Source organism: Salvelinus alpinus, chromosome 25 (genome assembly GCF_045679555.1).
Source record: "Salvelinus alpinus chromosome 25, SLU_Salpinus.1, whole genome shotgun sequence".
Classification (NCBI taxonomy): domain Eukaryota; kingdom Metazoa; phylum Chordata; class Actinopteri; order Salmoniformes; family Salmonidae; genus Salvelinus; species Salvelinus alpinus.
This window is the reverse complement of record NC_092110.1, coordinates 2708265-2735874: the sequence shown is the minus strand read 5'-3', so window position 1 is coordinate 2735874 and position 27610 is coordinate 2708265. Positions and strand designations below refer to the sequence as shown.

Genomic DNA, 27610 nt, shown 5'->3' with positions numbered 1-27610 from the left:
AATTTTCTGCTGATGATGCCATTTTCTTACCCGAACACTTTCGAGCTATTACCTTTTGCGAGATACGAGCATCATCTAACTCCGTTTAGGAGCCTGAGATCGCTTATCTACTAAGGGAGTCCTGCTCTAGCCTATGACAGTGTTGACCTATGCGTTGTTTTGTTATGTGTTATATGTGGAACCCGAGTATGCCTAGTAGGTTATGTCTACTGTCTAGCCTAGGACTATTATGTTTATATTTGCAAATATGTTTTCAAACTTTCTTGTGTTGTCCTCTGAGTGGTTGTGTTGTTTGAAATGGTCAAATAAATCTATCTATCCCTATAGGAAGTCCTGTAGGAAGTTTTAGCTTCCACCTCCCCTTCTCTCTCTCACCCCTAACCGGTGTTCTAAGTATAGCGGACATGGGTCAGGCTCATGGTCTTGTGATGAGGTAGCCCTGCCTGCAACTTCAAAATCAGTGTCCCCCTCAGCACAAAATAATTTAATCTTGGTCTAATGGTCAAGACGTTGGTCTGTGAGAGACCAGGGACGTTGGTCTGTGGGAGACCAGGGTGCGTGCGTGAAGTACTCTCAATTAGCTAGGCACGGTTGCTGTGTACGCTTGCCATGTGGTGAGTCATAGTCGCAGATCTTTGGTAGGGGCCACCGTGCGGCTAACAGAATCAGATTCAAAACACACACACGACACCTTCCCTAATCCAAACACACCTCTATTCTTCCCTTCCTGTGAAAGCTTGGCACTGCTCTTTCCAGTTCTCCCTCTTTTGTGCTCGCTCTCTCTTGCTCTCTCTCTTGCTCTCTCTCTCTCTCTCGCTCTATTCTCCGCAGCTCTGGCTCTTTTTCTCCACCTTCATTTGAAGCCCTGAGCACACAGCACGCTTTCATTCATTGCCAGACACTCATATTTGTGTGTGTGCGTGCATTTGTAAGGTGATATGTTTGTTACTGTTACCGCCATGTATAGGAAGAAGGCTCTCTTTATTTATCTCTCTCTCTCTTTCATCACCCCCCCCCCCCCCCCCAATCTCTCTCTAGGGGTGTGTATAGAGATGTTTGCGTGTCTCATGGGGAGGAAGTTGTCATCAGATGACCACTACCAGAAAACCAGGCAGATCTTCAACACCTTTGATGTGAACTGTATGTACTGTACACCCCCCTCCATCTCTCTCTTACTCCCATCTCTCTATCACTCATTCTCTGTTCCTCCGTCTATCCATCTCTATCTCCACCCCCTTCTCTCTATCCCCCTTTCTTTCTCTTTGTTGCCCATACTCTTTGGCTTTTCTTTCGCCAGAAGAGGGTGCTCTAGGCCTTGCCGTGCGAACACACACACACACACACACACACACACACACACACACACACACACACACACACACACACACACACACACACACACACACACACACAGTGCCTTCTGAAAGTATTCAGACCCCTTGACTTTTTAAATTTTTTGTTACATAACAGCCTTATTCTAAAATTGATTAAATACATGTTTTTCCTCACCAATCTACACACAATACCCTATAATGACAAAGTGAAAACAGGCTTTTAGAATTTTTTGCAAATGTATAAAAAATGAAAAACAGATACCTTATTTACATAAGTATTCAGACACTTTGCTATGAGACTCGAAATTGAACTCAGGTCCATCCTGTTTCCATTGATCATCCTTGAGATGCTTCTACAACTTGGAATTCCACCTGTGGCAAATTCAATTGATTGGACATGATTTGGAAAGGCACACACCTGTCTATATAAGGTCTCACAGTTGACAGTGCATTGTCAGAGCAAAAACCAAGCCATGAGGTCGACAGAATTGTCCGTAGAGCCTCGAGACAGGATTGTGGCACAGATCTGGGGAAGGGCACCAACAAATTTCTGCAGCGTTGAAGATCCCCAAGGACACAGTGGCCTCCATCATTCTTAAATGGAAGAAGTTTGGAACCACCAAGAATGTTCCTAGAGCTGGCCGCCCTGCCAAACTGAACAATCTGGGAATAAGGGCCTTGGTCAGGGAGGTGACCAAGAAGCCGACGGTCACTCTGACAGAGATCTCGAGTTCCTCTGTGGAGATGGGAGAACCTTCTCAAAGGACAACCATCTCTGCAGCACTTCACCAATAAGGCCTTTATGGAAGAGTGGCCAGACGGAGGCCACTCAGTAAAAGGCACATGGCAGCCCGCGTTGAGTTTGTCAAAAAGCCCCTAAAGACTCCCAGACCATGACAAATCAGATTCTCTGATTCAGGCAAAATTGAACACTTTTGCCTGAATGCCAAGCGTCACGTCTGGAGGAAACCTGGCACCATGCCTACGGTGAAGCATGGTGGTGGCAGCATCATGCTGTGGGGATGTTTTTCAGCGGCATGGACTGGGAGACTAGTCAGAATCGAGGCGAAGATGAACGGAGCAATGTTCAGAGAGATCCTTGATGAAAACCTGCTCCAGAGTGTTCAGTACCTCAGACTGGGGCGAATGTTCACCTTCCAACAACCCTAAGCACACAGCCAAGACAATGCAGGGACTTTGGAACAAGTCTCTGAATGTCCTTGAGTGGGCAGCCTTATTCAATTTTGCAATAAGGATGTGATGTAATGTAACAAAATGTGTAAAGTCAAGGGTTCTGAATACTTTCCGAATGCGCTGTACACACACACACTTCCTCTGCAAATAGTTCCCTTTGTATCTAAACTGAAAAACAGAACACTGAAATTTATCCTCCGGTGTGTGTGTGCGCTCTGTAGAAGATCATTCCTGCTCTTTGTTCCGACAGTTGTTTTCTGGGTGTTCCATTGGAAAGCATGAGTATAATTCACTAATTTAAAATTTTTTGGCAGAGTTTTATATCCGCAGGGGAGTGTGTGTGTGTCAGGTGACTGTGATGATTAACTCTGTAGTAAATGGCCCAGGGACTGTCTTCATTAACCCTCTCACCCGCCATTACAGACGAGGACCTTTGTGTGTGACACGGCTGGTTTCTTTAATGGCTGCCTGAAACTGCATCCTCAAAGCATGTTTTATGGTGTGATGCTAGACACTGTTTGTTTGTACGCACTGCACACCTGTGTGTGTGTGTGTGTGTGCGCGCGCACTGCACACCTGTGTGTGTGATTCATGGCATACTGCTCGACTGCATTAATAGTTAATTGGCTCTTTTGACAACAGCTTGATAATAATTGGGGTCTGGAATAATAGTGTGTTCACACATAAACTCAGCAAAAAAAGAAACGTTTCAGGACCCTGTCTTTCAAAGATAATTTTTAAAAATCCAAATAACTTCACAGATCTTCATTGTAAAGGGTTTAAACACTGTTTCCCATGCTTGTTCAATGAACCATAAACAATTAATGAACATGCACCTGTGGAACGGTCGTTAAGACACTAACAGCTTACAGACGGTAGGCAATTAAGGTCACAGTTATGAAAACTTAGGACACTAAAGAGGCCTTTCTACTGACTCTGGGGGAAAAAACCAAAAGAAAGATTCCCAGGGTCCCTGCTCATCTGCGTTAACGAGCCTTAGGCATGCTGCAAGGAGGAATGAGGACTGCAGATGTGGCTAGGGCAATATATTGCAATGTCCTTACTGTAAAACGCATAAGACAGGGCTACAGGGAACCAGGACGGACAGCTGATCGTCCTCGCAGTGGCAGACCAAGTGTAACAACACCTTCACAGGATCTGTACATCCGAACATCACACCTGCAGGACAGGTACAGGATGGCAACAACAACTGCCCGAGTTACACCAGGAACGCACAATCCCTCCATCAGTGCTCAGACTGTCCCCAATAGGCTGAGAGAGACTGGACTGAGGGCTTGTAAGCCTGTTGTAAGGCAGGTCCACACCAGACATCACCGGCAACAACGTCGCCTATGGGCACAAACCCACCGTCGCTGGACCAGACAGGACTGGCAAAAAGTGCTCTTCACTGACGAGTCGCGGTTTGTCTCACCAGGGGTGATGGTCGGATTCGCGTTTATCGGCAAAGGAATGAGCGTTACACCGAGGCCTGTACTCTGGAGCGGGATCGATTTGGAGGTGGAGGGTCCGACATGGTCTGGCGCGGTGTGTCACAGCATCATCGGACTGAGCTTGTTGTCATTGCAGGCAATCTCAACGCTGTGTGTAACAGGAAAGACATCCTCCTCCCTCATGTGGTACCCTTCCTGCAGGCTCATCCTGACATGACCCTCCAGCATGACAATGCCACCAGCCATACTGCTCGTTCTGTGCGTGATTTCCTGCAAGACAGGAATGTCAGTGTTCTGCCATGGCCAGCGAAGAGCCTGGATCTCAATCCCATTGAGCACGTCTGGGACCTGTTGGATCGGAGGGTGAGGGCTAGGGCCATCCCCCCAGAAATGTCTGGGAACTTGCAGGTGCCTTGGTGGAAGAGTGGGGTAACATCTCACAGCAAGAACTGGCAAATCTGGTGCAGTCCATGAGGAGGAGATGCACTGCAGTACTTCATGCAGCTGGTGGACACACCAGATACTGACTGTTACTTTTGATTTTGACCCCCCCCTTGTTCAGGGACACATTATTCAATGTCTGTGGAACTTGTTCAGTTTGTCTCAGATGTTGAATCTTATGTTCATGAAAATATTTACAAATGTTAAGTTTGCTGAAAATAAACACAGTTGACAGTGACATTTCTTTTTTATATCAAAATCAAATCAAGTTTATTTTATATAGCCCTTCGTACATCAGCTAATATCTCGAAGTGCTGTACAGAAACCCAGCCTAAAACCCCAAACAGCAAGCAATGCAGGTGTAGAAGCACATACTGTATATACACACCCACTCATCTTGTATGTATGTGCTTCAGTATTATAACTTTATATGCCTTCAGAAAGTATTCACACCCCTTGCCTCACAAAAAAGGGCACCTATTCCCTTTGAGCATGGTGAAGTTATTCATTACACTTTGCATGGTGTATCAATACACCCAGTCACTACAAACTCAGTTGCCGGAGAGGAAGGAAACCGCTCAGAGATTTCACCATGAGGCCAATGGTGACTTTAACCTCTCTAGGGTACGTGAGACGGTAGCGTCCCACCTCTTCAACAGCCAGTGAAACTGCAGGGCGCCAAATTCAAAACAGAAATCCCATAATTAAAATTCCTCAAACATACATGTATTTTACACCATTTTAAAGATACACTTATAAATCCAGCCACAGTGTCCGATTTCAAAAAGGCTTTACGACGAAAGCAAACCAAACCATTATGTTAGGTGAGTGCCTATTCACAGAATTACACAGACATTTTTCCAGCCAAAGAGAGGATTTACAAAAAGCAGAAATATAGATCAAATGAATCACTAACCTTTGATGATCTTCATCAGATGACACTCATAGGACAAAAAATCTGAGTTTACATTGGCGCCTTACGTTCAGAAGTTCCAAAACATCCTTTGATTTTGCAGAGAGCCACATCAATTTACAGGAATACTCATAATAAACATTGCTAAAAGATACAACTGTTATGCATGGAATTTTAGATTCACTTCTCCTTAAGATTTCAAAAAAGCTTTACGGAAAAAGCAAACCATGCAATAATCTGAGTCGGCGCTCAGAGCACAATCAAGACACAAATATATCCACCATATTATGCAGTCAACAGAAGTCAAAAATAACATTATAAACATTCACTTTGATGATCTTCATCAGAATGCACTCCCAGGAATCCCAGTTCCACAATAAATGTTTGTTTTGTTCGATAATGTCCATCATTTATGTCCAAATTCCTCGTTGTTCTAGCGTTCAGTACACTTTCCAAACTCACGACGCGCGGGCAAGTCCAGTGGAAAGTACGGACGAAAAGTTAAAAAAGTTATATTACAGTCCGTAAAAACATGACAAACGAAGTATTGAATCAATCTTTAGGTGGTTTTTAACATAATTCTTCAAAAATGTTCCAACCGGAGTATTCCTTTGTCTTCAGAAGTGCGATGGAACAGAGCTCGCTCTCACGTGAACGCGCATGGTCAGCGCATGTTCAGGTCATGATAGACCTTACTCATTCCCCTCTCCTTCGGCCCCACTTCACAGTAGAAGCATCAGACAAGGTTCTAAAGACTGTTGACATCTAGTGAAAGCCTTAGGAAGTGCAACATTACCAATATCCCACTGTATCTTCAATAGGAGCTGAGTTGAAAATCCACCAACCTCAGATTTCCCACTTCCTGGTTCTATTTTTTCTCAGGTTTTTGCCTGCCATATGAGTTCTGTTATACTCACAGACATCATTCAAACAGTTTTAGAAACTTCAGATTGTTTGCTATCCAAATCCACTAATAATATGCATATTCTAGCTTTGTAGCAGGCCGTTTACTCTGGGCATGCTTTTCATCCGGATGTGAAAATACTGCCCCCTACCCCAAAGAAGTTAAAACAGTTAGAGTTTAATGGCTGTAATAGGTGGAAACTGAGGATGGATCAACAACATTGTAGTTACTCCACAATACTAACCTAACCACAGAGATGCATACAAAGCTCACCCTCACCCTCCATTTGGCAAATCTGACCATATCTCCATCCCCTTAATTCCAGTTTACAATCAAAAACTCAAACAGGAAGTACCAGTGATGCGCTCAATATGGAAGTAGTCAGATGAAGCGGACACTAAGCTTCAGGACTGTTTCGCTAGCACAGATTGGAATATGTTCCGAGATTCATCCGATGGCATTGAGTAGTTTACCACATCAGTCACCGGCTTCATTAATAAGTGCATTGACGACGTCATTCTTGCTGTGACCGCACGTACTAACCAAAAGCCATGGATTACAGGCAACGTCCACACTGATCTAAAGGGTAGAGCTGCCGCTTTCAAGAAGCGGGACACAAATCTGGACGCTTATAAGAAATCCCGCTATGCCCTCCGACGAATCATAAAACAGGCAAAGTGTCAATACAGGCCTAAGATCAAATCCAACTACACCAGCTCTGATGCTCGTCGAATGTGGCAGGGCTTGCAAACTATCACGGATTACAAAGGGAAACCCAGCTGCGAGCTGCCCAGTGACGCAAACCTACCAGATGAGCTAAATGCCTTCTATGCTCGCTTTGAGGCAAACAACAACACTGAACCATGCATGAGAGCATCAGCTGTTCCGGACGATTGTGTGATCACGCTCTCTGTAGCCGGTGTGAGTGAGAACTTTTTAAACAACTTAACATTCACAAGGCCGCAGCGCCAGACAGATTACCAGGACGCACACTCCGAGCACCAACTGTCAGGTGTTTTCACTGACATTTTCAACCTCTGCCTGACCCAGTCTAATATCTACATGTTTCAAGCAAACTATCATAGTCCCTGTGCCCAAAAACACCAAGGCAACCTGTCTAAATGATTTTTGTCCCGTAGCACTCATATCTATAGCCATAAAATGCTTTGAAAGGAGGGTCATGGCTCACATCAATGTCATCATCCCAGACACCCCGGACCCACTTCAATTCGCATGCCGCCCCAACATATCCACAGATGACACAATTTCTTATTGCACTCCACACTGCCTTTTCCCACCTGGACAAAAGGAACACCTACGTGAGAATGCTGTTCAATGACTACAGCTCAGTGTTCAACACAACAGTTCCCACAAAGCTCATCACTAAACTAAGGACCGTGGGATTAAACACCTCCCTCTTAAATTGGATACTGGACTTCCTGACAGGTCACCCCTAGGTGGTGAGGGTAGGAAAAAATACATCCGCCACACTGACCCTCATCACAGGGGCCCCTCAGGAGCGTATGCTTAGCCTCCTCCTGTATTCCGTGTTCACCCACGACTCCAACATCATTAAGTTTGCAGACGACCTGACGGTGGTAGGCCTGAGTACCGGCGTCGATGAGACAGCCTATAAGGCTGAGGTCAGAGACGACAACAACCTCTCCCTCAAAGGAGCTGGTCGTGGATTACACGAAACAGAGGGCCGAGCACACCCCCATTCACATCGAAGGGGCTGTAGTGGAGATGGTCAAGAGCTTCAAGTTCCTCAGTGTCCTATCATAGTCCTAACTAGGGATGCACAATATATTGGTAAGCATATCTGAATCGGACGATATTAGCTAAAATGCCAACATCCGGCATCGGCCCGATGTCTGTCTAGTTTAACGCCGATGTGCAAAACCGATGTCTAAGCTGACGTGCATACCTATATAATGTAGGTAGATGACGTAATGGCTCCAGGACAAATGCAGCGCTACATGTGCAACACAGCATTCCTAACCTAGCCTACAATGTCTGCTGTGTGGATCTATCTTGAGGTTTCAAAGGAAGATAAAAGGCCATATGCAACGTTTGTGCTGCTATTATTTACCGAGGAGGGGAGAAGGTTAAATCCTAATTACTTATTTGAAAGTGCATCACCCCCACGTTCAACGACTAAATAAACTAAGCGCACACTTCCAACAAGTTCAAGTCGAGCAGTCATTTGAAAGAGTAAGACAATTTCAGCGAGACAACTGAAAGGCGAAATCTATCAACGCCAAGATGATGGAATTCATTGCCCTAGACAATCAACCGTTCTCTGTTGTGGATGATGTTGGCTTTTGCCGACTGATCGATCACCTTGAGCCCCGGTACACACTACCAAGTAGGCACTATTTTTCAGATGTTTCCCCTACCGGAGTTACACAGTATTGTTGAAACGCACATCCATGAGCTACTTGCTATGGGCATCACTGCTATTAGTTTCACGACTGACATTTGGACCAGCGATGTCAGCCCCATGAGCATGTTGAGTCTGACAGCACAGTGGTCGATAAGGATTTCGTGCTGAGGAAAGCCGTATTGCATGCTCAGGAATTTGCTGGTTCTCATACCGCTGCTGCCATTTCAATGGATTTTGACAACATGTTTGAAACTTGGAAACATGAACACAATCCTAGCTCCATTCGAACAACTGACTCAGAAATAAGCTCATCAACTGCGTCTGCAGCAGACGTTAAACCCTCTGTCATGGCATTGAAACGCCTGCTCAACAAAACTTCTGACACAGACCGTCGGGTTAAAACTTGCAAAAGTACTCTACTAGAGGCTGTGAATAAGCCATTCGGTGGCATTCTTTCTGAGCCCCTTTACTGTGTCGCCACCATGCTCGATGCTAGGTACAAGGACCGCTACTTCGATGCAGACAAGAAACAGGATTTTTTGAAATGTTAGACACAGCTGGACCAGATGGAAACAGCCACACCGAGGAAGAGGACCCATGGACAGACAGAGCTGAAACTTCACTGCTTGACATGTATGATGAAATCCTGGTTGAGAATGAAATGACTGAACAAATTAATAATGAAACAGCACAGCTGTAAGTGAAAGAACTAGGTTTTGATGATGTTTTACTGGTAATGGGGACAAATGTAATTGGCTACAAAAAAACTGTTTGGTCAGTGTGTGTGTTTCAACTATTTAACTGTACTAGAATGCTTAAAAGGTCGCTAAAGTTTTTAAATATCGGTATAAGATTTTGTTGGCAAGGAAAATCTTGGATATCGGTATCGGCCAAAAATGTCATATCGGTGCATCCCTAGTCCTAACACACCAACACAGTCATGAAGAGGGCACGACAATGCCTCTTTCCCCTCAGGAGGCTGAAAAGATTGTCCCTCAGATCCGCAAAATTATACAGCTGCACCATTGATAGCATCTTGACTGGCTGCATCATCGCTTGCGTTCGGCATCCGTTCGGCTACAGAGGGTAGTGTGTATGAGCTCCCTGTCACCCAGGACCTCTATACCAGGCAGTGGCAGAAGAAGGCCCTAAAAATAGTAAACGATTCCAGCTAATCCAAGTTTATAATTTAAAAGGCTAATTGATCATTAGAGAACCCTTTTGCAATTATGTTAGCACAGCTGAAAACGGTTGTGCAGATTTTAAGACGCAATAAAACTGGCCTTCTTCAGACGAGTTGAGTATCCATCTCCCGGCTAGCTGGAGAAATCCGTCAAGCAATTCCTGGGCTTCAATTACCTCTTTTGCCAATTGACCTGGCCCCTTTGCTGCCGACACGGAGCTCCGCCGATCCATCACGACTGGTCTACCAACGTAACCATCCGAAGGGGTTTCTGTCCCAAAGCAAGCACCAATTAGCCTGGAGCTAGGCCCATCTCCCGCGTAGCCGAAGAAATCCATCAGATAATTCCTGGGCTTCAATTACCATTTTTGCCAATTGGCCTGGACCCTTTGCTGCCAACACGGAGCCCCGCCGATTCATGGTCTGGTCTGGTCTGCCGACGTAACCGTCCGAGGGGGTTTCTGCTAGCTGTCTGAATCGCTGTGCCTCCAGCTTGCCTAGCTACTCACCGGACCCTATGATCACTCGGCTACACATGCCTCTCCCTAATGTCAATATGCCTTGTCTATTGCTGTTTTGGTTAGTAATTGTTGTCTTATTTCACTGTAGCGCCTCCAGCCCTGCTCAATATGCCTTAGCTAGCCCTTATGTTCCACCCCCCACACATGCGGTGACCACACCTGGCTTAAATAGTGCCTTTAGAGACAACCTCTCATCGTCACTCAATGCCTAGGCTTACCTCCACTGTACTCACATCCTACCCTTGTCTGTACAATATACCTTGAATCTATTCTTCCGCGCCCAGAATCCTGCTCCTTTTACTCTCTGTTTCGAACGCACTAGACGGCCAGTTCATTTAGCCTTTAGCCGTACTCTTATCCTACTCCTCCTCTGTTCCTCTCGTGATGTAGAGGTTAACCCAGGCCCTGCAGCCCCCAGCATCACTCCCATTCCCCAGGCGCTCTCATTTGTTGACTTTTGTAACTGTAAAAGCATTGGTTTCATTCATGTTAACATTAGAAGCCTCCTCACTAAGTGTGTTTTATTCACTGCTTTAGCACACTCCGCCAATCCGGATGTCCTAGCCGTGTCTGAATCCTGGCTTAGGAAGGCCACCAAAAATCATGAAATTTCCATCCCTAACTATAACATTTTCCGACAAGATAGAACTGCAAAAGGGGGCGGAGTTAGCCTGCAGAGTTCTGTCATACTATCCAGGTCTATGCCCAAACAATTCTAGCTTTTACTTTTAAAAATACACCTTTCCAGAAACAAGTCTCTCACTGCTGCCGCTTGTTATAGACCCCCGTCAGCCCCCAGCTGTGCCCTGGACACCATATGTGAATTGGTCGCCCCCCATCTATCTTCAGAGTTCGTACTGTTAGGTGACCTAAACTGGGACATGCTTAACACCCCGGCCGTCCTACAATCTAAAATAGATGCCCTCAATCTCACACAAATGATCAAGGAACCTACCAGGTACAACCTGATATCATCCTAACCAACTTGCCCTCTAAATACACCTCTGCTGTCTTCAACCAGGATCTCAGCGATCACTGCCTCATTGCCTGCATGCGTTATGGGTCCGCAGTTAAACGACCACCCCTCATCACTGTCAAACACTCCCTATAACACTTCAGCGAGCAGGCCTTTCTAATCGACCTGGCCCGGGTATCCTGGAAGGATATTGACCTCATCCCGTCAGTAGAAGATGCCTGGTTGCTGTTCAAATGTGCTTTCCTCTCCATTTTTTAAATAAGCATGTCCCATTCAAAAAATGCAGAACTAAGAACAGATATAGCCCTTGGTTCACCCCAGACTTGACTGCCCTTGACCAGCACAAAAACATCCTGTGGCGTTCTGCAATAGCATCGAATAGCCCCCGCGATATTAAACTTTTCAGGGAAGTCAGGAACCAATATACACAGTCTGTTAAGAAAGCTAAGGCTAGCTTTTTCAAACAGAAATTTGCTTCCTGTAGCACTAATTCCAAAAAGTTTTGGGACACTGTAAAGTCCATGGAGAATAAGAGCACCTCCTCCCAACTGCCCACTGCACTGAGGATAGGAAACACTGTCACCACCGATAAATCTACGATAATCGATCATTTCAATAAGCATTCTTCCAAGGCTCGCAATACTTTCCACCTGGCTACCCCTAGCCCAGCCAACATCTCAGCGCCCCCTGCAGCAACTTGCCCAAATCCTGCTTCTCCTTCACCCAAATCCAGCTGATGTTCTGAAAGAACTGCAACATCTGGATCCCTACAAATCAGCTGGGCTAGACAATCTGGACCCTCTCTTTCTAAAATTATCTGCTGAAATTGTTGCAACCTGTATTACTAGCCTATTCAACCTCTCTTTCGTATAATCTGAGATCCCCAAAGATTGGAAGGCTGCCGTGGTCATCCCCCTCTTCAAAGGGGGAGACACTCTAGACCCAAACTGTTATAGACCTATATCCATCCTTCCCTGCCTTTCTAAAATCTTTGAAAGCCAAGTTAATAAACAGATCACCGACCATTTTGAATCCCACTGTACCTTCTCCACTATGCAATCTGGTTTCCGAGCTGGTCATGGGTGCACCTCAGCCATGCTCAAGGTCCTAAACGATATCATAACCGCCATCGATAAAAGACAGTACTTTGCAGCTGTCTTCATCGACCTGGCCAAGGCTTTCAACTGTCAATTACCGCATTCTTATCGGCAGACTCAATAGCCTTGGCTTCTCAAATGACTGCCTCGCCTGGTTCACCAACTACTTCTCAGAGGTCAGTGTGTCAAATCGGAGGGCCTGTTGTCTGGACCTCTGGCAGTCTCTATGGGGGTGCCACAGGGTTCAATTCTCGGGCCGACTTTTTTCTCTGTAGATATCAATGATGTCACTCTTGCTGCTGGTGATTCTCTGATCCACCTCTACGCACACGACACCATTCTGTATACATCTGGCCCTTCTCTGGACACTGTGCTAACAAACCTCCAGACGAGCTTCAACGCCATACAACACTCCTTCCGTGGCCTCCAACTGCTTTTAAATGCTAGTAAAACTAAGTGCATGCTCTTCAACTGATTTGCTGCACGTACCCTCCGGCTCGACTAGCATCACTACTCTGGACGGTTCTGACCTAGAATATGTGGGCAAATACAAATAGCTAGGTTAGACTGTAAACTCTCCTTCCAGACTCACATTAAGCATCTCCAATCCAAAATTAAATCTAGAATCGACTTCCTATTTCGCAACAAAGCCTCCTTCACTCGTGCTGCCAAACATACCCTCGTAAAACTGACAATCCTACCGATCCTTGACTTTGGCGATGTCATTTACATAATCGCCCCCAACAGACTACATCCAGTTTGCTGAGTAGAGTATCACAGTGCCATCCATTATCACCAAAGCACCATATACTACCCACCACTGCGCCCTGTATGCTCTCGTTGGCTGGAACTCACTACATATCCATCGCCAAACCCACTGGCTCCAGGTCATCTATAAGTCTTTGCTCGGTAAAGCCCCGCCTTATCTCAGCTCACTGGTCACCATAGCAACACCCACCCGTAGCACGGGCTCCTGCAGGTATATTGCACTGCTCATCCCCAAAGCCAACTTCTCTTTGGCCGCCTTTCCTTCCAGTTCTCTGCTGCCAATGACTGGAACGAATTGCAAAAATCACTGAAGCTGGAGACTCATATCTCCCTCTCTAACTTCACGCATCAGCTGTCAGAGCAGCTTACCAATCACTGTACCTGTACACAGCCAATCTGTAAATAGCACAACCGACTACCTCATCCCCATATTATTACTTACCCTCTTGCTCTTTTGCACCCCAGTATCTCTACTTGCACATCATCATCTGCACATCTATCACTCCAGTGTTAATGCTAAATTGTAATTACTTTCACCTCGCGGGCCTATTTATTGCCTACCTCCCTACTCTTCTATATTTGCATACACTGAACATAGAAAAATCTATTTTTATTTTGTGTTATTGCCTGTACATTTGTTCATGTGTAACTCTGTGTTGTTGTTGTCGCACTGCTTTGCTTTATCTTGGCCAGGTCGCAGTTGTAAATGAGAACTTGTTCTCAACTGGCCTACCTGGTTAAATAAAAAATCTGGAGCATCAGAATTTGTGGGTTCGATTACAGGCTCAAAATTGCCAGAAACAAAAACCTTTGTTCTGAGACTCGTCAGTCTATTCTTGTTCTGTGAAATGAAGGCTATTCCATGCGAGAAATTGCCAAGAAACTGAACATCTCGTACAACGCTGTGTACTCCCTTCACATAACAGCGCAAACTGGTTCTAACCAGAATAGAAAGAGGAGTGGGAGGCCCAGGTGCACATCTGAGCAAGAGGACAAGTACATTAGTGTTTAGTTTGAGAAACAGATGCCTTACAAGTCCTCAACTGGCAGCTTCATTAAATAGTACCCAGAAAACACCAGTCTCAACGTCAACAGTGAAGAGGCGACTCCGGGATGCTGGCCTTCTAGGCAGAGTTGCAAAGAAAAAGCCATATCTCAGACTGGCAGATATAAAATAAAAAGAACACACACTGGAAATCTGCCTAGAATGCCAGCATCCCGGAGTCGCCTCTTCACTGTTGACGTTGAGACTGGTGTTTTGTGGGTACTATTTAATGAAGCTGCCTGTAAATTATATCATAAATAGGACTGGTGAAGTTATGTCACATATGTAGCTAACAAAAAATATGAAAATGTCTGCTCTATCCAAAATTACAATCAACTAATTGCAGCATTACCACAAAAATGGGGCAGCAGGTAGCCTAGTGGTTAGAGCATTGGGCCAGTAACTGAAAGGTTTCTGGATCGAATCCCCAAGCTGACAAGGTAAAAAATCTGTCGTTCTGCCCCTGAACAAGGCAAGTCAACCACTGTTCCCGGTAGGCCGTCATTGTAATTAAGAATTTGTTCTTAACTGACTTGCCTAGTTAAATAAATAAAAAATAAAAACGCAAAAATGGAAAAGGCAAGTGGAAGGGGGAGAAAGTAAGGAACTTGTCTGTCGGCCCTGCATTAAAGACCAAAATTGGTTAAGGAAAATTGTAAAAAATAAAAAACGATACCAGTTTCATTTAAGGACCAAAAAATGGACAGCTGTGCCATACAGATTGCAAAATAGTTGGGAAGAGATTTTCAATGTACCGATTCCTTGGCACATTCAAAACTTTAAGGTTTTCAGTTTGAATTATTTTACAAAATTCTTGCAACCAAAGAATTTTACATACAGTATTTGGGGGATACAACCATCCCAGCTGTGCAGATTTTGCTGCGAAGAGACAGAATCATTAGATCATTTGTTTTGGTACTGTCCATATGTTGTTTGTTTTTGGTCGCAGGTTCAGGAATGGCTGAATAATTGCAACATTTACATGGAGCTCTGCAAATAGCTGTCACAAGTGTTGAGAGGAGTAGGCAGCAGGCATTCGCAGGTTTAGAACTACTGAATTTATTAAAGCACTCATATATAAAAATACAAAAAAGCGGGACGAAACCCAAAGTGCAAAAATTAAAAAGTACTCAGTAAATAGAGAGATTCCTCTCAGCAAAACAAGCAACATTTACAATGACTGACAAAGCAAATGACAGAGGGAGTATATATACAGTGATAGAGTGGGGATTGGAATCAGGTGTGTGTGTAATGTTGACGAGACAAGTCCGAGACAAGATGAGTGAAGGGCGTTTGCTAGCTGCAGGTTCAGCAACCGCGAGAAGGCCGGCGACGCCGAACGCCTGAGCTGGACAGGGGGGGGAGCCAAAGCGAAGGTTGGTGTGACAATAGCACTGCTGGGTGATTTGGAAAGTCATAGTCAATCGATCAATAATACAATTATCAAAAATGTATCTTTACTTTGCAATCTGTAGAAACTATGAGAATAGAAAGGTTCAGAACTTTTGTTAAAATACTCCAAAAACATGAATCCTGTTTGCAACAAAAGTAAAAAGTAATACTGCAAAAAAAATGTGGCAAGCAATTAACTTTTTGTCCTAAATACAAAATGTGTTAGGTTGTCTAGCAATGATCAACAACCAATTTGACAGAGCTTGAAGAATTTTGAAAAGAATAATGGGCAAAAGTTGCACAATCCAATTGTGGAAAGCTCTTAAATACTTACCCAGAAAGACTAACAGTTGTAATTGCTGCCAAAGGTTATTCTACAAAGTATTGACTCAGGGGTGTGAATACTTATGCAAATGAGATATTTCTGTATTTCATTTTCAATACATTTGCCGAAAACTCTAAACTATTTTTCACTTTGTCATTAAAACAAATCTATTTAATCCATTTTGAATTTAGGCTGTAACACAACAAAATGTGTAATAAGTTCAGGTGTATGAATACCTTCTGAAGGCACTGTAGCTCTATCTCAGACAGACAGGATGTCTCTGTTCCACAGCCAACTCAGCTCTCTTTCTCTCTCTCGCCCTCGCACTACCACTTTGTGTGTGTGTGTGTGTGTCCATGCGTATGTGTGCACATGCATGCCTGTGCGTACGTACAGTATGTGTGTTTACTCCTGTGTTTTCTCTTCCCTGCAGGTCGTGGTTTCCTGAAGCTGGAGGACTTTAGAGCAGCCTTCAGTAGAGTGGCTCCTCGTCTGCCTGAGAGGACTGTCCTGGAGGCCTTCAGGTACTGGGGATGGGATGGAAATTGGTTGGGAAAGTGGATGGAAATGGGAAGAAGGGAAGGGTTGGGAAGGAGTTAGGAATGGGTTTAAGTTTCACGTTTCATTAGTCGTATATACAGCATACACATGGTATACAACGTCCAACGAAGAGCTTGAAGGTTTCCGCTCAATAATGCAGTAAGAAATAATCAAGTAAAAGAATAAAAAGTAAATGGCGCGGTAGAGTAGAATAAAACATTTAGTGTAAATACAGGAAGGCACTCAGCAATTTATAGTGCAATATTTGCATGTGTGTCGGGGACGGGGGGATTGGAGGATAAGTCTTTAAATTGTGCAGTATTTAGAAATAAATAAAATTCTAGTAGCAAAAGTTGTAATGTGTGTGTGTGTGGCATGAACGTACTATATGTGGGTGCCTGAGTGAGTGCATGTATGCTAAGGTACGGAGAGTCAGTGCAGGTGGTCAGTGTTCAGCAGTCTGATGGCTTGTGGATAGAAAATATTTCTGAGCCTGTGGGTCCGATACTTTCTGTCCGACGGTAAGGGAGTGAACAGTCTGTGGCTGGGGTATGTAGGATCCTTGATGATGCTGCGGGACTTCCTCAGGCACAGTTTTGAGTAGATGTCCTGAATGGGTGGGAGCACGGCCCAAGTGATGCACTGGGCTGTCTTCACAACTCGCTGGAGGGCCTTGCGGTCGTGGGCGGAGCAGGTCCCATACCAGGCAGTGGAGCAGCCAGGCAGGACGCTCTAGATGGTGCAGTGGTAGTATTTGGAGAGGAGGCGTGTCGATTTTCTTCAGCTGCTTTAGGAAGTAGAGGTGCTGTTGCGTCCTCTTGACAAGAGTGGTGGTGGTGTCGGTCCATATCAAGTTCTTAGTGATACGGTACTTTGAGGAACTTGACTGCGGACTCTCTCCACTGCAGTCCCGTCGATGTGGATCGGGGCGTGTCCTCTCCTCTGCTTCCTGAAGTCAACAATCAACTCCTTTGTTTTTGCAGAAGTTGAGGGAGAGGTTGTTGTCCTGGCACCACAATGACAGTTTACAGTGGCTTCAGAAAGTATTCACCCCTTGACTTTTTCCACATTTAGTTGTTAAAGCCTGAATTTAAAATGTATTACATTTATATATTTTGTCAACAGCCTACATAGCCCAAAAATATGCTGTCATGTGAAAGTGGAATTATATATAATTTTAAAACTGAAGTGTCTCCTCAATAAGTATTCAACCCCTTTTGTTATGGCAAGCCCAAAAATGTGCTTAACAAGTCACATAATAAGTTGCATGGACTTACTCTGTGTGCTGTAATAGTGTTTAACATGATTTTTGACTACCTTATCTCTTTACCCCACACATACACTACCTTTCAAAAGTTTGGGGTCACTTAGAAATGTCCTTGTTTTTGAAAGAAAAACAAAAAAAAATGTGTCCATTTAAAATATCATCAAATTGATCAGAAATACAGTGTAGACATTGTTAATGTTGTAAATGACTATTGTAGCTGGAAACGGCTGATCTTCAGTTTCTTGGCAATTTAAATTAAATAAATAAATTCATCCCGTTTGCAACAAGGCACTAAAGTAATACTGTAAAAAAAAATTGGCAAAGCAATTCACTTTTCTCCAGAATACAAAGTGTTATGTTTAGGAAAAATCCAATGCAACACATTACTGAGTACCACTCTCCATATTTTCAGGCATAGTGGTGGCCGCATCAAAAACACGTTTTCATTTTGAATTCAGGCTGTAACACAACAAAATGTGAAATAAGTCAAGGGGTGTGAATACTTTCTGAAGGCACTGTACCTCTCCCCTGTAGGCTGACTCGTCGTTGTTAGTGATCAGGCCTACAACCATGGTGTCACCAGAAAACTTGACGATGGAGCTGGTGTCATGCTTAGCCACGCAGTCGTGGGTGAACAGGGAGTACAGCAAAGGGCTGAGGACGCATGCCTTGGGGGCCCATGTGTTGCGAGTCAGTGTGGAGGAGATTGGGCATGGGTTGGGAATGTAAATGGGAAGAAGGGGATAGAAAGGGTTTTGGGATGGGAAATGGTTTTGGAAAGGGGTTGGGAATGCCATCAGGCTCTCTTTTACTGTAAATCAATGTTGGTCGACATGGCCACTGTATCCCAAATGGTGGGTTTAGTTGTTCACACAGGTGTTCTCAGTCCAGTCAAATACTTTGTATTTATTTAGCTGTGAAGAAATTCACCGATTTTTCCCGTATCACCGTATCATGGCAAAATGTGTAGAATTGCAGGAAATTGGATTTAAAACTGCTAAAATGTATCTCTGCCAAAAATAGGGGTGTGAACAGTTTGGGGTTACATGGGTAGCGAGGTGGGGGTTTGTTACTATGCCGATAAATGACAATATCCATCCGGACCTTTGCCACCTAGGACATTTACAGTATGTGACCGGACCTTCTCAAATAGTACCTCCTGCCCTACAAAGTGCACTACTTTTGACCAGGGCCCGGTTTCCCTAAAGCATATCGAGGCTAAGTATCATTGTAAGAACCTTCGTAGGAGCATAATTAAATTTCCGAGATGTTTCCCCGAACCATCGTTACTAAAGTTGCACTTGAAAACGCTTGTTGTTTACGGACGGCCTCAGACCAATCGTCGAACAGCTAAGTGCGTCGTTAAATCATTTTTTGCCCTTCCGCATCACTTAATACACAGGAGATCTCGGCTAAACATAATCTCTCTGTGTCCGCCGATAACTTCAGAACAAAGTTGACTACAAATACAAAGTTGCCAATGTCTTTGCAATTGTTACAAACATGCAAAGGATAAAAAATATGCTTCAAATTAAAATCGAGGTGACTGCATTAAAAGACAAATGCAGTATAGGTTAGGCCTATATATTAAAATCATATTGAGATCATTTTAATGTCCATATAATTGAGTTCTATTTTGTAATTGTAGGCTACTGTGTAACATCATATGTGCGAAATCTACGATGGTGCATTATTATATGGTAAGCATTAGAATAAGCCACCTCAATATTTGCAGCCATCAGGGATAATATATCTAGCAGCTGATCTGTCATCAGAAGTGGCGATTTTAACATGTCAGTATTGAAGATGTGGATGGAGAAAGCTGATCAGAGAGCAGCGCTGCTATTGCTCCAACGACGCACTTAGTGAAAGTTCTCCTTGTGTGGTGTTTTGGGAAACGCATGCGAGTTGTTCTGCCATTTATAGCAACGATGCATCGTTAAAACACTCGTAAACTTAAGTTCCATCGCTATTGCGAAACCAGGCCCAGAGCCCTATGGGAATCTTAATAAGGAATAGGGTGCTATTTTGGACGCAGACATAGATGGCAATGCTGGGCTCATTCCAGGGCAATGCTGAGCTCATTCTGTGTCTGCCTCCCCCTGTCTCCTTCTCCCTCTCTCCTCCTCTCCTCCCCTCCCTCTCTCATCCCTTGTCGCCTTCTTCCTCTTTCGTCTCCGGTCTCCTTCTCCCTCTTTCGTCTCCGGTCTCCTTCTCCCTCTTTCGTCTCCTTCTCCATCTTTCGTCTCCGGTCTCCTTCTCCCTCTTTCGTCTCCGGTCTCCTTCTCCCTCTTTCGTCTCCGGTCTCCTTCTCCCTCTCTCCTCCTCTCCTCCCACTCTCATCCCTTGTCCCCTTCTTCCTCTCTCCTCTCCTCCTCTTCTCCCACTCTCCTTCCCAATCTCCTTCTCCTCCTCTTCTCCCTCTCTCCTTCCCAATCTCCTTCTCCTCCTCTTCTCCCTCTCTCCTTCCCAATCTCCTTCTCCTCCTCTTCTCCCTCTCTCCTTCCCAATCTCCTTCTCCTCCTCTTCTCCCTCTCTCCTTCCCAATCTCCTTCTCCTCCTCTTCTCCCTCTCTCCTTCCCAATCTCCTTCTCCTCCTCTTCTCCCTCTCTCCTTCCCAATCTCCTTCTCCTCCTCTTCTCCCTCTCTCCTTCCCAATCTCCTTCTCCTCCTCTTCTCCCTCTCTCCTTCCCAATCTCCTTCTCCTCCTCTTCTCCCTCTCTCCTTCCCAATCTCCTTCTCCTCCTCTTCTCCCTCTCTCCTTCCCAATCTCCTTCTCCTCCTCTTCTCCCTCTCTCCTTCCCAATCTCCTTCTCCTCCTCTTCTCCCTCTCTCCTTCCCAATCTCCTTCTCCTCCTCTTCTCCCTCTCTCCTTCCCAATCTCCTTCTCCTCCTCTTCTCCCTCTCTCCTTCCCAATCTCCTTCTCCTCCTCTCCTCCCTCTCTCCTTCCCAATCTCCTTCTCCTCCTCTCCTCCCTATCTCCTTCTCCTCCTCTTCTCCCTCTCTCCTTCCCAATCTCCTTCTCCTCCTCTTCTCCCTCTCTCCTTCCCAATCTCCTTCTCCTCCTCTTCTCCCTCTCTCCTTCCCAATCTCCTTCTCCTCCTCTTCTCCCTCTCTCCTTCCCAATCTCCTTCTCCTCCTCTTCTCCCTCTCTCCTTCCCAATCTCCTTCTCCTCCTCTTCTCCCTCTCTCCTTCCCAATCTCCTTCTCCTCCTCTTCTCCCTCTCTCCTTCCCAATCTCCTTCTCCTCCTCTTCTCCCTCTCTCCTTCCCAATCTCCTTCTCCTCCTCTTCTCCCTCTCTCCTTCCCTCTCTCCTTCTCCTCCTCTTCTCCCTCTCTCCTTCCCTCTCTCCTTCTCCTCCTCTTCTCCCTCTCTCCTTCCCTCTCTCCTTCTCCTCCTCTTCTCCCTCTCTCCTTCCCAATCTCCTTCTCCTCCTCTTCTCCCTCTCTCCTTCTCCTCCTCTTCTCCCTCTGTCCTCCCCTGTGTTCAGTTAGGCTACCTTTTTTAAAACAGCATGACAGATAGCAAAGGGAATGAATAGAGGAGAAGGGAGGGGGCCTGGCAGGGAAAGGGGGAGTGCGCAAGAGAAAGGGAAAAGAGTCATATTTAGCGTGAAAGTGGGGAGTTTAAAAAAGCTAAAGTGTGTTTGTGTACATGTGCGTGTGCGTAGAGTTTATCTGTGTGCCCAGGGCTGTGTTTAGTCCAGATTATCTCTCCAAAGTGATAAATAATAACACTTGCCCTGAGGGAAGGAGCAAAGGAGGGAGAGCGAGAACATGCTTGTTCTTCATACACCTCGGAATAGAACTAAAGCAGTCCGTATGTGTTGCGGTGTGTGTTTTTAAGTGTGTGTGTGCAGCAATGTGATGTGTGTGTTCTCTCTGTCCTTTCAGTCCCTTGCCATGTCCTTTCTGTCATAATCACAGAACAATGGATCACAGAATCACACCATTAACACCACACAAGCGTGTGTGTGTGTGTGTGTTTGTGCACACAAACGTTCTCTAACACACACACGTGTAAATACACACACACACACATTTACGGCGTGCACCTGCTGCCTCCTTTTTATTTGCTCCAGATTTACGGCCGCGTGCCGCCGAGCTCTTGCTCACACACACCATTAACACGGCAACCGCTCGCCTGGTTACTGTCTCCATGACAACGTGGCAACGCAGTGCCTACCATCGCACCTTCAGCAGAACCTGCAGTTGTTTTCCCCCCTTTTCCTTTCTCTCTTTGACTCTTTCTTTCTCTCTCTTTTGTTAGTTATTTCTCTTTCTATCCTTCCTCCTTTATTTTTTTCTCTCTTTTACCTCTCCCTCCTTCCTTCCCTTTTTTTCTTCTCTGTTTTCCTCACCCATCCCTCTCAATCTTTCTCTCTACCTCTTTTGTTGCTCTTCCTCTGCTTCTCCTTTGTTGCTCCTCGCTCTCTGTCTCCACAGCAACTATCAGTCTTGTGGTCGCCCTTCACACTCGTAACCGTATACGGGTTAAACATGACAGATTTGGGCAGTAATAAGCTCTTCAATTGGAACGTAGCGTCTGTACAGCAACGTGCTATACATGGCGTCAGAGCTCTGGCTCTGCTGTACGGGTTCTCAATGACAGCCGTTCTGAACTTGAGCACCGCACCTGACAAGAAGTTGCCCCCATCCCTCCCGCTAATTGGGCAACTTTTGCAAATGTTTTTGTTGTCTGAGTGATGGAAATGCTATAAATGTAAGATGGCTCGATGTATTTAGAAAGAAAAGACATTGAGGATTATAATAAACACAGCTTTGATGTTGTACAAGCAAGCCAAACACACGTGAGTCCAAATGTCCACTTCACATCTCCAAATCATACCATTATATACAGTGTCAATGTTTAGGATCACTATGTTTGATCTACAGTTACAAGATGACATGTCACCATACACTGGGTTGTTCTGAACAGAATGAGCCAATGTTTGTTTGTTTGAAGGAAATTCACTGCGGCATACACACCTGGGATGCAGTCACGACTCCTTTCTATGCGCACCAAAATGACCATCAATTGCCTTGTGAAAGGCTAACACTTTGAGATCGTATTTTATAACTTAGCTAGTCATGTTGGCAATAGAACAAGCTTTCAAATCATGCCCACATGACCCGGATTGCGATTTCTAATGGCCGTTTTTGGATTATGTAAACAACGACAGTAATTGTGTGATGCTGGGGATCCGGGTTGTGTTCCAAACAAAACAACAAGTGTGCTTGCTGTAGTTCCTCAACGGCACAGCTAGGAGAGCTAAAAAAAAGTACCTCGGTTGAAGACTTTTCTTTGAGTCATAAAAGTGCATTGAAATTGCTTAGGAACTGTGCACACTTTGGAAAGGTGTGTGGCCACTTGGAGGCACCGGTTATTCCTCTCATTTAAACCATTGTATTTTATTTTCTTCTGTTGTACCAACCCCATATTTTCTCCCCAATTTCATTATATCCAATTGCGATCCAATCGCTGCAAATTAGAGGTTGACCGATTAATTAGGGCCGATTATGGCCGAGTACATTGCATTCCACGAGGAAACTGCGTGGCAAGCTGACCACCTGTTACGCGAGTGCAGCAAGGAGCCAAGGTAAGTTGCTAGCTAGCATTTAAACTTATCTTATAAAAAACAATCAATCTTCACATAATCACTAGTTAACTACACATGGTTGATGATATAACTAGGTTAACTAGCTTGTCCTGCGTTGCATATAATCAATGCAGTGCCTGTTCATTTATCATCGAATCACAGCCTACTTCTCCAAAAGGGTGATGACTTAACAAAAGCACAATCGTTGCATGAATGTACCTGAACCATAAACATCAATGCCTTTCTTAAAATCAATACACAGAAGTATATTTGTTTAAACCTGCATATTTAGTTAAAAGAAATTCATGTTAGCAGGCAATATTAACTAGGGAAATTGTATCACATCTCGTGCGTTCATTTCACGCAGAGTCAAGGTATATGCAACAGTTTGGGCTGCCTGGCTCGTTGCGAACTAATTTGCCAGAATTTTACATAATTATGACATAACATTGAGGGTTGTGCAATGTAACAGCAATATTTAGACTGATGGTTGCCACCCGTTTGATAAAATACGGAACGGTTCCGTATTTCACTGAAAGAATAAACATTTTGTTTTCCAAATGATCGTTTTCGGATTTGACCAAATGAATGACCAAAGGCTTCTATTTCTGTGTTTATTATATTATAATTAAGTCTATGATTTGATATTTGATAGAGCAATCTGCCTGAGCGGTGGTAGGCAGCAGCAGACTTGTAAGCATTCATTCAAACTTTACTGCGTTTGTCAGCAGCTCTTAGCAATGCTTGAAGCACAGCGCTGTTTTATGACTTCAAGCCTATCAACTCCTGAGATTAGGCTGGCAATACTAAAGTGCCTATAAGAACATCCAATAGTCAAAGGTATATGAAATACAAATGGTATAGAGAGAAATAGTCGACGCGTCATAATTCCTTTAATAACTTAAACCTAAAACTTCTTAAGTGGGAATATTGAACCACCAGCTTGCATATGTTCTAAGCAAGGAACTTAAATGTTAGCTTTTTTACATGGCACATATTGCACTTTTACTTTCTTCTCCAACACTGTGTTTTTGCATTATTTAAACCAAATTGAGCATGTTTCATTATTTATTTGAGACTAAATAGATTTTATTTATGTATTACATTAAGTTAAAATAAGTGTTCATTCGGTATTGTTGGAATTATCATTATTATATATCGGCCGATTTTAATCGGTATCGGTGTTGAAAAATCATAATCGGTCGACCTCTACTGCAAATCCCCAACAGGCTCAGGAGAGGCAACACTGTTCAACTAACGCCTGAAGTCAGCCTGCAGGTACCCGGCCCGCCACAAGGAGTCGCTAGAGCGCGATGAGCCAAGTAAAGCTGTGAATGGTGGCGTGTTCGGCCCTCCTTTTCCTGTAGTCCACAATCATCTCCTTTGTCTTGATCACGTTGAGGGAGAGGTTGTTGTCCTGGCACCACACTGCCAGGTCTCTGACCTCCCTATAGCCTGTCTCATCGTTGTCAGTCTCAACGTCAACAGTGAAGAGGCGACTCCTGGAGGCTGGCCTTCTAGGCAGAGTTGGGGGAAGAAAAGCCATATCTCAGACTGGCCAATGAAAAGAAAAGATTAAGATGGGCAAAAGAACACAGACACTGGACAGAGGAACTCTGCCTAGAAGGCCAGCATCCCGGAGTCGCCTCTTCACTGTGGATGTTGAGACTGGTGTTTTGCGGGTACTATTTAATGAAGCTGCCAGTTGAGGACTTGTGAGGCTTCTGTTTCTCAAACTAGACACTCTAATGTACTTGTCCTCTTACTCAGTTGTGCACCGGGGCCTCCCACTCTCTATATTCTGGTTAGAACCAGTTTGTGCTGTTCTGTGAAGGGAGTAGTACACAGCGTTGTACGAGACCTTCAGTTTCTTGGCAGTTTCTCGCATGGAATAGCATTAATTTCTCAGAACAAGAATAGACTGGCGAGAACAAGAATAGACTGACGAGTCTCAGAACAAAGGTCTTTGTTTCTGGCCATTTTGAGCCTGTAATCGAACCCACAAATGCTGATGCTCCAGATACTCAACTAGTCTAAAGAAGGCCAGTTTTATTGCTTCTTTAAATCAGAACAGTTTCCAGCTGTGCTAACATAATTGCAAATGGGGTTTCTAATGATCAATTAGCCTTTTAAAATGATAAACTTGGATTAGCTAACACAACGTGCCATTGGAACACAGGAGTGATGGTTGCTGATAATGGGCCTCTGTACGCCTATGTAGATATTCCATAAAAAATCTGCTGTTTCCAGCTACAATTGTCATTTACAACATTAACAATGTCTACACTGTATTTCTGATCAATTTGATGTTATTTTAATGGACAAAAGAAGGGCATTTCTAAGTGACCCCAAACTTTTGAACGATAGTGTGTGTATATGTTGAGTAATGCAAAATATGTAAACATTAGTGACTAGTGCTCCATTTATTAAAGTGGCCAGTGATTTCAAGTCTATGTATATAGGCAGCAGCCTCTAATGTGCTAGTGATTGGTGTTTAACAGTCTGATGGCCTTGAGATAGAAGCTGTTTTGATGCACCTGTTCTGACCTTGCCTTCTGGATGATAGCGGGATGAACAGGCAGTGGCTCGGGTGGTTGATGTCCTTGATGATCTTTTGGGCCTTCCTGTGACGTCGGGTGCTGTAGGTGTCATGGAGTGCAGGTAGTTTGCCCCCGGTGATGTGTTGGGCAGACCTCACCACCCTCTGGAGAGCCCTGCGGTTGCGTGCGGAGCAGTTGCCGTACCAGGCAGTGATACAGAATGCTCTCAATTGTGCACCTGTAAAAGTTTGTGAGGGTTTTAAGTGCCAAGACACATTTCTTCAGCCTCCTGCGTTGCCACGTAGTCATGGGTGAACAGGGAGTATTGGAGGGGGCTGAGCACGCACCCTTGTGGGGCCCCAGTGTTGAGGATCAGCGAAGTGGAGGTGCTGTTTCCTACCTTCACTACCTGGGGGTGGCCCGTCAGGAAGTCCAGGATCCAGTTGCACAGGGCGGGGTTCAGACCCAGGGCCTCCAGCTTAATGATGAGCTTGGAGGGTACTATGGTGTTGATTGCTGAGCTATAGTCAATGAACAGCATTTTTACATAGGTATTCCTCTTGTCCAGATTGGATAGGGCAGTGTGCAGTATGATGGCGATTGCATCATCTGTGTAACTATTGGGGCGGTAAGCAAATTGAAGTGAGTCTAGGGTGACAGGTAAGGCAGAGGTGATATGATCCATGTCTACTCCCTCAAAGCACTTCATGATGGCACAAGTGAGTGCTACGGGGCGATAGTCATTTAGTTCAGTTACCTTTGCTTTCTTGGGTACAGGAACAATGGCTGCCATCTTGAAGCATGTGGGGACAGCAGACTGGGATAGGGAGAGATTGAATTTGTCCATAAACACCCCAGCCATGCTGTGAGGACGCGGCTAGGGATGCCGTCTGGGCCGGCAGCCTTGCGAGGGTTAACACGCTTAAATGTCTTATGTTGGCCACGGAGAAGGAGAGCCCACAGTCGTTGGTAGCGGGCCAAGTATGGCTGAAGCAAAGGTGTTTAGCTTGTCCGGAAGGAAGACGTCATGGCTGGTTTTCCTTTTTGTAGTCCGTGATTGTCTGTAGACCCTGCCACAAACGTCTTGTGTCTGAGCCGTTGATTTGCGACTCCACTTTGTCTCTATACTGACGTTTTTGTCTGTATGATTGCCTTACGGAGGGAATAACTACACTGTTTGTATTCTGCCATATTCCCAGTCATCTTGCTATGGTTAAATGTGGTGGTTTTTGCTTTCAGTTTTGCACGAATCCTGCCATCTATCCACAGTTTCTGGTTTGGGAAGGTTTTAATTGTCACAGTGGGTATAGTATCTCCTATACACTACCTGATAAACTGAGTCACCGTATCAGTATATTCGTCAATATTATTCTCAGAGACTATCCGGAACATATCCCAGTCCGTGTGATAAAAAAAAATTTTTTTTTCAAAAACATTTTTTTACCCCTTTTTTCTCCCCAATTTCGTGGTATCCAATTGGTAGTAGTTGTCTCATCGCTGCAACTCCCGTACGGACTCGGGAGAGGCGAAGGTCGAAAGCCATGCGTCCTGGGAAACCCACCAAACCTAGCCGCACTGCTTCTTGACACAATGCACATCCAACCCTGAAGCCAGCCGCACCAATGTGTCGGAGGAAACACCGTACACCTGGCGACCTGGTCAGCGTGCACTGCGCCCGGCCTGCCACATAGTGCGCGATGAGACAAGGATATCCCTGCCGGCCAAACCCTCC

The 27610-nt window shown here is 44.8% G+C and overlaps 1 protein-coding gene and 1 long non-coding RNA gene across 8 annotated transcripts in view; one reads left to right on the top strand and one right to left on the bottom strand.

The window, feature by feature from the left end:
- The window catches only part of efcab11 (EF-hand calcium binding domain 11), a 90635-nt gene that overhangs the window by 23747 nt on the left and 39278 nt on the right, over nt 1–27610 (top strand). For 6 of the 7 annotated variants that reach the window (XM_071365167.1, XM_071365165.1, XM_071365168.1 and 3 more), the window contains 2 exons: nt 1039–1140; nt 16364–16454. In XM_071365167.1, the coding sequence (XP_071221268.1) occupies nt 1039–1140; nt 16364–16454 (193 nt within the window). The remainder of the gene's footprint in view (nt 1–1038; nt 1141–16363; nt 16455–27610) is intronic. The other variant, XM_071365171.1, reaches the window with a different exon arrangement.
- LOC139553164 (uncharacterized) overlaps nt 1–27610 on the bottom strand; it is a 65126-nt gene that overhangs the window by 22923 nt on the left and 14593 nt on the right. Inside the window, exon 3 of the long non-coding RNA XR_011670609.1 lies at nt 16325–16457. This is a non-coding gene — a long non-coding RNA (uncharacterized lncRNA). The remainder of the gene's footprint in view (nt 1–16324; nt 16458–27610) is intronic.